This window comes from Silene latifolia, chromosome X (genome assembly GCF_048544455.1).
Source record: "Silene latifolia isolate original U9 population chromosome X, ASM4854445v1, whole genome shotgun sequence".
Taxonomy (NCBI): domain Eukaryota; kingdom Viridiplantae; phylum Streptophyta; class Magnoliopsida; order Caryophyllales; family Caryophyllaceae; genus Silene; species Silene latifolia.
This window is the reverse complement of record NC_133537.1, coordinates 312,139,784-312,152,224: the sequence shown is the minus strand read 5'-3', so window position 1 is coordinate 312,152,224 and position 12,441 is coordinate 312,139,784. Positions and strand designations below refer to the sequence as shown.

Below are 12,441 nucleotides of genomic sequence, written 5' to 3'. Positions count from 1 at the left end.
GGCACCCTCAAACAACACAAGGCTCGCCTTGTTTCAAAGGGATTCCATCAAAGACCCGGCATTGACTATACTGAAACATTTAGTCCAGTCATAAAGCCTACAACCGTTCATCTTATTCTCTCTTTGGCCGTCACTCAGTCATGGTCAATACGACAATTAGACGTAAATAATGCCTTCCTACAAGGCACTCTCAATGACGATGTATTTATGGTTCAACCACCCGGTTTTGTTGAACAATCAAAACCCGATCATGTTTGTAAACTCCTCGAGCTTGGTACAATGAACTAAAAACCTATCTCATTACCTATGGCTTTAAGCAATCCATTTCTGACTCGTCTTTATTTATTTTGCGTACTAAAACAACCTACATATATATGCTCATTTATGTCGATGACATTATAATTACCGGACCACACCCTCCACAACTTCATCATTTTATTTCTCAATTATCAAACCGTTTCTCGCTCAAAGACCTCGGTCCTTTATTTTATTTCTTGGGCATCGAAGTCACACCAAATGTCCTTGATTTACATCTCAACCAATCAAAATACATTCATGATCTTTTAACCAAATACAAAATGATTGAAGCCAAGCCAAACACTACACCTATGGCTACCTCACCCTCACTCACTCGTGAAGATCACAACCCAATTCAAGATCACGCTACATATCGCGCTATAGTTGGGAGCTTACAATACCTATCCCTCACTCGGCCCGACATAGCCTTTGTTATAAACCGTCTTGCCCAATTCCTACACCACCCAAAAGCCACGCATTGGACCGCTTTAAAACGCCTCTTACGCTATTTGCAAGGCACACAAACCATTGGTATCAGCTGTATCGAAACTCACCATCTCGCCTTCATGCCTTTTGCGATGCAGATCACGCGGGCGACAAAGATAACTACCTCTCGACGTCAGGATACATCGTCTATCTAGGTCGAAATCCAATCTCATGGTCTTCCAAAAAGCAACACGGTCTTGCTCTTTCAACCATAGAAGCTGAATTTCGAGCCATCGCTACTGTCACGACTGAAACTTTATGGCTTCGCAATGTCCTCGATGAACTTCATATCGCTGTCACCGAACCTCCGGCTATCTTCTGCGACAACATTTCAGCCACTTTATATGCCAAAAACCCCGTCTTTCACTCCCGAATGAAACACATGACGCTATCTTTTCATTTTGTCAAGGAACAACTCCAACGGGGTCACATTCGTGTTCAACATATAGCGAGCAAGGACCAGCTAGCTAACATTCTCACCAAGCCCCTCCACAAAGATCATCATTTGGACTTACGAAACAAGATTGGTCTTACCCATAGGACGTCGATCTTGCGGGGGCGTATTAACCAACGTACCTCCCAAGCAACTCAAATATCTCCATATCATTCCTTACCTATAAACAAAAGATATTGATCTTGTAAATATTGATAAATAGGAAACCATATATATTTCCATATCTTTGTATAGCATAATAGCTCTCTTGTAAACCTATAAATACTCCCTACATGTATCATTGTAATATACAAGTTTTAACCTACGTATATCAATTTTATATACAAAAACCAGGAAACTTGAGTGTAAAATAAAAGGCAGAATAATATACCACGGTCTTCTAACTTAAGCCCCTACTCAAAAAGTCGAAACCACAGGTTCATTTCTCAACATACTCCGGAAGGAGCTTGATCATAAGCATTACATTAAATAGTGGTATGAGCCGTAAATCATAGTAGTGTACTATGACATGGTAACCTGTAATAATCTTGTTTTCATATTTTTCTTAACAGTCATATTGGCCTGGTCTGATATCGGCTAAGCGAGGCAATTATCGGCCATTATGATAAAGTTTCTGTACTTATTACTCTGGTGGATCTTGAAACTATTGACAAATTGATTTAACACAAAGAAACGATATTACACGATCCAGAGAGTTAGTCAAGGGCTTAATGGTAGGAGACATTACAATCTGATTTCTCTTTATTTTACACTAAAATTGTCTCAACTCTCAATTTCTTGAGGAGAAGATGAATCTTTACAACTTGAGAGCTCTATAATTCTTATCTGTATATCCACATGGTGCCTCCTCATGCGATGGGGCGTATTTTCAGGAAAAAAAAAAAACAAGCGCCACCCATTCATATCATCAAAGGGTAGGGAAAAAAAGAAAAAGAATGAGGCTTGTTTCATTTAATTCATGGGAATTTTTATTTTTAAAATGATTTAATCGCAGGAATATGTCATGTAAATAAAAATAAAAAGAGAACACATAATTAGAGAACAGTATGTTATATTCATATGTTTGATTGAGTTTTCTATATGTACAATTATAATGTGCTGATCTAGTTGCTAAGTATGTTGAGAAGAGTTGATCTCGTCTTAACCAAATGCCTAAATAAACATTCTAATACTTGATCGAGTTCTTCAATTTGGGTTTCTAAGTTCGCCATTTGATTCCTGAGATTCTGTGTGTCAACACTTGTTTTCTTCTGGTAGTCTAGTGATCCTAAAGTCGCGTCAACAGCATCAAATACGCTGGTTTGTGCCACTGATGCTTCTTTCTCGGAATTGTTGTGAATGAATTTGGTGATTAAAGACCAGCTTTTCTTAGAATGGGACTTTGTACCGCCAATGTAAGATAACAAGGACCTAAAGATGTCAAGCGTTATCTCTTCAACATCGTTCATGAAGAACTCAGAAGCATCGCCCTCGTCACTTTTGATGTTTTTCAAGCACTTCTTGACTACTTTTTTGACAGTTTTTCTGGCCTTAAGGTATTCAGCGGCTTCATTGGTAATGTTCAATTCACCACCGCACCTTCTGCGAAGCACTGATTGGATGTTTTGAAGCTGTTCTTTGGACTGTTGCAAGACATCCCTTGATGTGCTACAAGCATCTATAAGACTTAGAGATCCATCCAATACAGCTTGGATTTGTGATACGGATTGTTGGTTAGACGGAAGTTGAAGCATCTCGTCAACAACGACATATAGTTCTGTAAGGCCTGTAAGTCTTTGGCTTAGTGACGAAGATGAAGAAGTAGAGGCTGCGTGAGAAGACCTCAATCTGCTCAACTGTTCATTGAATTGAGCTGTGATTGGGTGAGATGTGGATGGTAGACTGATCGAACGTGTGTGGTGAGACCCTTTATTGATTTGAGAAGAAGCCATTTTTTTGTTTAATATTTGTTTTGTAGCGATATGCAATTATATTGAATGCAAGAAAGCTTGAGTTTGATGATGACTTCCCTTCCTCGGCTCTACCTATATATACGAAAACAAGAAAAGACAAAAGGAATCTGAGAATAAGTCAAAGAACATGGTTTCTTGTTTAAATATTAGTTTCTGTTAACCAATCCATTAAACTAGCGAGTTATGCAATTCATATGTCTCCTACTAACAAGTTTGGTAGCTGTATATTCGATAGTAGCACGGTCCAAATCAAGTGCTGCAGGCATATATCTGACATCCTTGATTCCTGTCTACTGTATATGATTATGAATTAGAGGACAACCTGTCATTGCTATTAGCATACAGCATGTATAATAGGATCGTGATGAAATATGCGGTTTATCAAGCACGATTTATTCAAAAGTTAAGCACTGCTCTGTGCTGGGATGCTGGGCAGATGAAGACATGTTGGAGACATAGCAGTTGGAAGCTGTTTAATGTAAAATAGTTCTAAAGATTCCTTCTAATTACAATAATAAACAATATAAATTGATCAAGGAGAGAGGTAACATGGTTGTTTTGCTAGGCTTTAATCCCTATATATATATATATATTTGGGATTTGCGTGAATGCTATTCTTCAGGGGATAAGCTGTTTTGCTGGAGTTGATCTCTGAAAATGTCGATATTGGAGATTCATGAGCTGATTTTGTTGAAGAAGGCAGCGAGGAAGACAAATGGTTGCAGTCGGTGCATCCACAATACTTCATCATCATACTTTACACTGCATCAGGTTTTAGGAGTTTGCTTCATAAATTTCAACCATGTTTCAGGAGCTTTCTTTTAAAGCCGGTAAAACGTCACCAGATACAACACAATTCATCACCATCCCTAGAGAGATGTCAATAGTCAGTGTGTCTGCAAAAAAGTGCAAATTGAGGTTTTCTAAGGTGGCGTTCACATCTTCATCATCGTCGCTAACCCACAAATTCATAGGCCTTACACAATTATATGGCTTTGTTGATGAGTTGCTTCAACTTCCCTCTCTTCAACATTTTCTATCACGAATTTAAGCTATGTTGGATGGATCCGTAAGGCTTCTCGAAACTTGTAAGCTTCTAGTAATGTCCTGCGACAGTCCAAAGATGGCTTCAGGACATGCAATCAGGGCCTCGTAGAAAATGCAAAGGGGAATAAAACATTTTTGGTGAAATCGCTTAATAGCAAGAGGCCAGAAAGATAGTCGACAAGTGCCCAAAAGACGTCAAAGAATGTGACGGAAGTGACGAGAACAATGCTTTGAAGTGTTTATTATCGTTGTTGAAGAGATAACCGTGGACATTGATAGATGAACCAACTCAACCAAAACCTTAAGGTGATGGTTGAGGCCCAACTATTATAAATATTCCTATCCCGTTGGGCTTGAAGTGTCCACTTCGAGTTTTTGAGGGGTTTTGAGGTTGCCATGATTCGAACCCGTGAGGTGATGGTTGAGGCCCAACTATTATAAATATTCCTATTAGACCTATCTTCTTCCTTGCACATACGTCGATGGTACAAACTTGGAGTCAAAGTCATCCCTATTGATATTTTTGGTGTCGCTGGACGGAAGTCTCTAGTATGCCACAATAAGAAAACAGGCCTTAACGTCGAGAATATTAGAAACCAAATGGTGCAGTTGGAATTTGAAATTATAGAGCTTAATGAAGTAGTATTAATTAGAATGTTTATATTCCTTGAAACTAGACGAAAAACGAAATATTACGGTTGTACAGAGCTTACACTATATGAACAACAAATGAATGCAATATACACTCCCTGAATTCTCTGTTATTTGCGGGGGCCTTTGAGGCACCGGGGTAATTTTTTTACCAGATAAATCAACTGAACTGAATCCCAGTGTGTCCAATTTGGCCGCTATTGAACTACTGCAATCCTTAGGCCAGCATTATATAACCAATGCAATTCGATTGTAATCTTTACAAACTCGATTGGTAAGTCTTACGGTAATCACAGCCGCTACCAGAACTTAATACCGGCCCCATGATTTAAATAGCGGTAATACCTACAAAACATAGTAATGTACTATGACATTACAACATGTAAGTTGTCACGGTTTAGTTCATCTTGTTTTCATATTTGTCGTTACAGTTGTATTAGTCTGATATCGGTTTTGGGAAAAATATCGGCTATATGGATGTAGTTTTTGTACATATTACTCTGGCGGATATTAAAATATCGATAAAACTGATATAAAACAAAGAGATTACATGATCCAAAGAGTTAGGCAAGTGCTAGATGGTAGGAGACAAACATTATTCTACACCAAATTTATCCTGAGTTGTTAAAGGACATTGAATCTTTACAGCCTAATAGCTTTGTAATTCAACCAAGACTCGATTCATTCATCTGTATCTCCACATGGTGCCATGTCTATCACGCTTCGTTTCATTATTTGACGCGTATTATTAGTTAAAAAAAAAAAGCATAAACTATTCATCATCAAATTGTAGTAAAAGTGGAAAAAGGTTATTTTCTTTGTATTCGCATTCATGGGAGTTTAATTTTACTAAGTGGAATATGTAAAACAAAAAAAAAAAAACAAAACAAAAATGGACTTGAATGATTATGAAAAGAACAAAGAATTAGGGAACAGTATATATTGCATTCATATTTTCGATATACTCCGTATCTTTCATTCACAGACTAAAACCATGTACAAGTGTTAATATTATGATCTAGTTGCTAAGAATATTGAGAAGAGTTGATCTAGTCTTAACCAAATGCCTGAATAAACATTCTAATATTTCGTCAAGTTGTTCAATTTCGGACTCCAAGTTCACCATTTGGTTCCTGATACCGTCTATGTTAACTCTTGTTTTCTTCTGGCAAACGATAGATTCTAAAGTCACGTCAACGACATCAAACTCGCTGGTTTGTGCAGCTGATTCTTCTTTCTCGGAACTCTTGTTAATCAATTTGCTGACTAGAGACCAACTTTTCTTAGAGTGTGACTTTGTACCACTAATGTAAGATAACAAGGACCTAAAGATGTCAATTGTTATCTCCTCGACATCGTTCATGAAAAAATCAGAAGCATCGGCCTTTTCACTTTTGATGTTTTTCAAGCACTTTTTGATGACTTTCTTGATGGTCTTTCTCGCCTTTAGGTATTCAGCGACTTCGCTAGTAATGTTCAATTCACCACTGCACCTTCTGCGGAGGACTGATTGAATGTCTTGAAGACGTTGTTTGGATTGTTGCAAGACATCCCTTGATGTGCTACAAGCATCTATAAGATTTAGGGTCCGTTTGGATACAATTTTAGGAGGGAAAGGGAGGGGAGGGGGAGTGAGGGGAGGTGAAGGGAGGGGAGAGAAGGAGAGGGCAAATGGGATTTGGGTGTTTGGATAACAAAAATTATGAAGGGAAATAGAAGGGGAGGAAGGAGGGAGATGAAGAATGGAGGGAGGATTGAAGGATGTTGATGGTATAATTAGAGTCCAAATAATGTTTTCTTTCCAAATCTTGCCACCCTTGGAAAGATTATAATTTGTTCTATAGGGGGAAAATTAAGTCCTCTCATTTCTCTCCCCTTCCATTTCCTTTCTCCCATATTTTTATCCAAACAAAGGAAATTAAATCCCTCCCTTTCCCTTCCCTCCCCTTCTCTCCAATTCCTTCAATCCAAACGGACCCTTAGGGATCCATCCAATACAACTTGGATTTGAGATAGGGATTGTTGGTTAGAGGGCAGTTGAAGCATCTCGTCAACAACGACATACAGTTCTGTAAGGCCTGTAAGTCTGTGGGTTAGGGACAAAGATGAAGAAGTAGAGGCTGCTTGAGAAGACCTCAATCTGCACAACTGCTCATCGAATTGAGTTGTGATTGGGTGAGATGTGGATGGTAGACTGATCGAACGAGTGTGGTAAGAAGCCATTTCTTTTTGTAAGGAATTGTTCGAAGCTCGAGGCTTTAAAATTGAATGAAAGTTATTAGTTTGATGATAACTTCTCTTCCTTGCTTCTACCTATTTATATGAAAACAAGAGAAGACAAGAGGAATCTTATATTAAGTATATGAACATGGTTTCGTATTTAAAAAAAATCAAGTATACGGTCACCTTACTGTATATGATATTGGGTAGGGCCGTAGGGGACATAGGACAGTGTATAATATGCATTTACGTCCATGACGAGAAATGCTATTCAGCAAGCACGATTCATCAACTGACTTTGGTTAAATTAAACCACTAACCAGAATGAAATGATTATACATCTTAGCTGTGATGACGGGGAGAAGACGACATACTGGAAACATAGCAGTTGAAAGTTGAGCAAAGTTCACTGCATTTTCGCTTATTAATGCGTGCGCGCGAACGAACTGATTCCTTGTCTCCTAATAAAAAACGTGATTAAAATCCGAAGCCTATCTGTATAAATCTTATGACTAATATAATGTCTGAGGGCCACATTACAGTAAATGATATGCACGAGCTACACTGAATTATTTGCAGATTGCATTGATTGTTTATCCATGTATTACTCAGGACGATCTTGAAAATATCAAACAAATTGATTTAAAATTGACAAATTGATTACATGATCCAAATACATAGGCAAATGCTTAATGTTAGGAGACAATGCAATATGTTGTTGAGGACATACGGAATCTTTACAGCCTCGGAGCTCTATGATTCACCAGTACGGTGAGTTCTTCATTTTCTAACCTGAATTCCCACATGGAGCCACGTCGATTATGCGTTGTTTGGTTCTCATCCGTAATTCAAATTAATGGGACCTTTTGTTTCCTGGCGTAAAATGTAAAATATTACTTCGTATTAGTAAAGTAGACCGTAAAATTACTAGGTGATCTAAAAAAAATCGATATAATAGAGAAATGATGGACAATTAATAAAAATAATGTCACTAATGTCTTCCTTAATATTATTTGTATAAATGTTTGAGTTGTGTAGTGGCCGGAACAAAATTGGAGTTGCGAAACGGAACTCAAAATTAGGGAAGAGTAGTATATTTGTATTCATTTGTGTGATAATAGCTTTCTCATTTACAGGTTGATCTATATGTACAATTGTGGTATGCTAATCTAGTTGCTAAGAATGTTGAGTAGAGTCGATCTGGTCTTAACCAGATGCCTAAACAAACATTCTAATACTTGGTCAAAGTCTTGAATTTGCGACTCCAAGCTCAAAATTTGGTTCCTGATGATCTCAATAATGTTAACTATTGTTTTCTTCTGGCATACTATTGACTCCAAAGTAGCGTCAACAACATCAAACTCGTTTGTTTGTGTAACTGATACTTCTTTCTCGGACCTCTTCTGAGTTAATTTGGCGACCAAAGACCAACTCTTACTAGATTGGGACTTAATACCGCCGGCCAATGTAAGATAACAATGAAGTAAAGATGTCCATGTTATGTCCTTAGTTTCTTTCAAAAAGCACTCTCCTTGATTGATTTCAAGCACTTTCTTGATCGTCTTTCGGGTGCTGAGGTATTCAGCGACTTCACTGGCAATGTTTAGTTCACCGCTGCACCTTGTACGAAGTACTGATTGGATTTCCAAGACACATCCTTTTGATTGTACCAAAACATCCCTTGTAGTACTACAAATGTCTAGAATCGTTAGAGATCCATCCAACATTGCTTGGATTTGTGATAAGGATTGTTGGTTTGATGGAAGTTGAAGCAACTCATCAACAAAGCCATACAATTCAATAAGGCTGGTGAGTCGGTCGGTTAGTGAGGAGGATGAAGATGTAGAGGCAGCTTGAGAAGACCTCAATCTACACAATTGCTCATCAAATTGAGAGCTGCGATTGAGTGAGATGTGAACGGCAAACTGATTGTACGAGTGTTGTAAGAAGCTTTGTTTGATTGCGAAGAAGCCATTTTATTATTTGTTAAATCGTTATTATAAGTGAAAGCGAGTTTTGAGTTTGATGAAGACTTCTCTTCCATACCTGTACATAAATATATACGAAAACAAGGGAAGACAAAAGGAATCATATATTAAGTCTAAGAACATATATGGTCTCGTCCTAACATGTTTGCCAGATACAACATTTCAGAATTGTCTATTTTCATATAGCACGATCCAAATGGAGCGGAACAAGCGTGTGATTGTTTTGATCCAGCCTGGAAAAGGCAGAGTTAAGGATGTGTTGGTTGTAGCGAGATCTTGTCCCCCTTATATATATTACACCATATATTTACGATCATGACGGGGAATGCTGTGGAAATTGTTTTAATTCAGAAATTATTAAATTGGGGTGTTGGTTAGATGAAGACATTGTTAGAAAAAGTGGGGCAATATTACGGAAAATAATATTACAACAATATACAATAATATAAAAGAACAATAATATAAAATAGAGTAGAGAAGAAAGATATAGCCTGGGTCGAATTGCGCTAGGCGCTTTCCTAAGAGAGATAACGCCTCCACTGCACTGGTTACCAAATAGTGCGTTCCTCTCTCAAGATACGACAACCCGTTGGACTCCTTCGGTAGCAGCAAGAGGAGCCCCGAACCGATAATCGTCCAATGCTCATTAATATTTGAAAGTAGTATAAAAATAACTTTGACAAATATATTTTTCCAATATTGAAGAATAAGTGACTAAAATGCATATGAATATTATTGTGTTAAAGCTTTTCCCGAAAAACACTTGCCATCTTAAGCTATATTATATTCTCATACGAAACTCATATATATAGAGCTAAGTAAGCCTTGTACCAACTCTACCATTAACCCATCATATTTATATGGATTAGTCATAATAGTAAATGTCATAATACTTGTGCACAACATAAAACGCATATTAGCAAATAGCCATTAACCACACAAGTTAATAGGGACATAAAGTACCTATTTATTGTAATTGACCAAGTGCATAATCTTACACATAACTCCTAAATTAATAGGGAATAAAAACACATTTAAACAACTTTAATTACTTGGTCAAATATAATAATATAATTCTTAAATCACAAATTTTTCCAACAATCCCCACATGATTTAAGAATTTAAATCATCTTAAAATAATAAATTAATAAATAAGATTTAATAACCAAAAATAAAATAATTTTTTTTATATTAAAATAATAATAGTGAGCATATAATACCGCGTAATAGGTGTAGGTACCTTTTGGGTTTGAACCAACACTTAGTGTAAGTGAGCTTGCACTCGAAAGAACCATAGTAGTATAAATACTTTGAACTAGGTCCCTTAGATTAAGCTTGGACTCACCACACACATGGTATGGGCAATTGATCAGGTTCTATCAATGGTGCGCGTTAATGGTCATGCGCAGATATCTTGTATCATGAGTGTCTCTAGGGAGTTGCCCACTTCCCATAGTAGCGACCACACTATGAACAGTCACTATAGGTGAATCCTCTAAGGGTAGGTGTGACATCCACCCCGCAAAAAAGTATGCCTTCGGATTCATTAAGAGTCAATGCTCAACCTCAAACCGTCACAACCAAAAACATTGAGAGCACCTCATAAAACACAAATATCACACTTCGCCATAAGAATGAGACGCGGACCAAAATAAAATATCCGCCAAATAAATGGTGCTCTCCGTAATTAGCCCACCCACAGCTTCGGTATTACCCGTTGAACTTCTTTCATGGGATCTCCAATCTTTGAAGACGGGTTTCCACTGCGATGGCTACCACATGGGCAATAAGTCTCATTCCCCTCGACGATTCAATTCACATAATTCAAGTACGTACTTGCTGGCCAGCTTTTTCATAAATGGATCCGTGATATCACTTTGTGAATATTCAAATAAGACCACCATCATGATGGAAAAACACGTATCAAAGACTGTGGACATGGCCCACCTGCGAGCCAACTTCGATCTGTGGACATACAACGGTCTTTTGAAAGCCACGCTCGATGGCGTAAAAATGCTTTCGACCGGATCGTTTTTAGATCGGTCGATTTCGTCTCGGTAAAGGTCTCGAAACGATTAGAGATGTTCGGAGTCGCCACCAAGCATTTGTGGGATGCCTGGAACCCGTTCGAATTCCACTTTATACCTCGGTCAAATCGAAGCACAAAGCAGCGTTTGACATAGGTACTAAAGATAAGGAAATCGTCCCTCTTCAGCATCTTATCTCTAGAATGACTCTCGTACACCCTGGATAAGGCCGTCCACTATCCAAAGTTTTTGAGTAAGAGGTGAAGGTACGTATTGGGAAGCCCTTTAATCAGACACCCAATCCCGCCCGCGGTAGCGGCCTCTACTGATCGATCTTGGTTGGTTGAATGCAAAAGTTGATAAAACGGTTTAAATGCATGAATGCACCTCCAATAATTTAAACCTAACATGTGAGAGCTTTCTAAGTCGGTTGATTTAATCCAAGTATCAAGTATAAGATGTCGAGTTGGATTAATGATTGATTCGCATGCAAGACGGAAAGTAAACATCCATTTATCGTATTAGGTTTAGGGTGCATAACATGATCCATTTGTCTTAATAAGGCATTTTGCAAATATGATTTTGAATAATCAAATAGTCATCTGATCCGTCCTATATCCGAGCTAACCGGAGTCGGGATCGTCCTAGATTAATGATGGAAGGGAACAGGCCTTGTACCAGACGGCTATATGAGGCGCGAGCCAGCCGGCGATACAAGGGGCCTCCCTCTGGTTTTGAAAATGAGAAATGGAGGGCCTGTTTAGGCGCGGGTTAGCCCACGGTTTATGTGCCGTGTTCTGACCTTTTAGAAAACGTTATAAAACGTGTTGGAAATAGGTATTTGAACCCGGTTTGATTTGAAGGGGTCGTTTAGACCGCATTTGTTGATTTGAAGAACTAGACTCGAATAATCACCATTATTTGGATAATATTCGGTGTCGGGTTCGACTTGATAAACTTGACATGAATAGTTTTGAAAATAATTATGGACTAATTGTTTTAAGTCCATTTGAATGTGATTAGTCGATACTCATCATCGTACCCGGGTTAAAATCCGGCATGGTATGTAGAACCAAGGATGACTTTGTATTGGTGACTAATATGTTTGTTTGAAAATGTAAAGAAATGAAATAAAAGGTTTTAAAATACCTTTTAAATGTTATTAACCAAATATTATCACCGAAACATGCATTTAACCGTCATGGTATGAGGAACCAAGGGTGAAAAATGTTTTATGGTTAAAACAAATGAAATGAAATAAAAAGGGTTCGAAAATATTTGGAATGGTAAAAACTGATTACAAATATGAAATTGAATTA

General features: G+C 37.9%; 3 protein-coding genes across 3 annotated transcripts; all 3 read right to left on the bottom strand.

Annotated features, from left to right (window-relative positions):
- Window positions 1-2,340: 2,340 nt before the first annotated feature.
- Window positions 2,341-3,168, bottom strand: LOC141620535 (uncharacterized). The gene has a single exon (XM_074437380.1). The coding sequence runs from the start codon at window positions 3,166-3,168 to the stop codon at window positions 2,341-2,343; it is 828 nt and encodes a 275-aa protein (XP_074293481.1).
- Window positions 3,169-5,905: 2,737 nt separating this feature from the next.
- LOC141620533 (uncharacterized) lies at window positions 5,906-7,134 on the bottom strand. Its single transcript, XM_074437379.1, has 2 exons — window positions 6,861-7,134; window positions 5,906-6,459 (listed from the first exon to the last, which is right to left on the bottom strand). Exons 1-2 carry the CDS (start codon window positions 7,108-7,110, stop codon window positions 5,906-5,908), a joined length of 804 nt encoding a protein of 267 aa, XP_074293480.1. The 5' UTR covers window positions 7,111-7,134.
- A 1,142-nt stretch (window positions 7,135-8,276) lies between these two features.
- On the bottom strand, window positions 8,277-8,834 carry LOC141620532 (uncharacterized). The gene has a single exon (XM_074437378.1). The coding sequence runs from the start codon at window positions 8,832-8,834 to the stop codon at window positions 8,277-8,279; it is 558 nt and encodes a 185-aa protein (XP_074293479.1).
- Window positions 8,835-12,441: the final 3,607 nt, after the last annotated feature.

What these genes read in the sequence shown, in the direction of transcription:
- LOC141620532 (XM_074437378.1), bottom strand. Translation starts at nt 8,834, where the DNA reads ATGTTGGATGGATCTCTAACGATTCTAGACATTTGTAGTACTACAAGG.
- LOC141620535 (XM_074437380.1), bottom strand. Translation starts at nt 3,168, where the DNA reads ATGGCTTCTTCTCAAATCAATAAAGGGTCTCACCACACACGTTCGATC.
- LOC141620533 (XM_074437379.1), bottom strand. Translation starts at nt 7,110, where the DNA reads ATGGCTTCTTACCACACTCGTTCGATCAGTCTACCATCCACATCTCAC. An exon ending in GGATGGATCCCTAAGGGTCC is followed by an intron (nt 6,460 to 6,860) that starts GTTTGGATTGAA and finishes TAAATCTTATAG; the next exon opens with ATGCTTGTAGCACATCAAGG.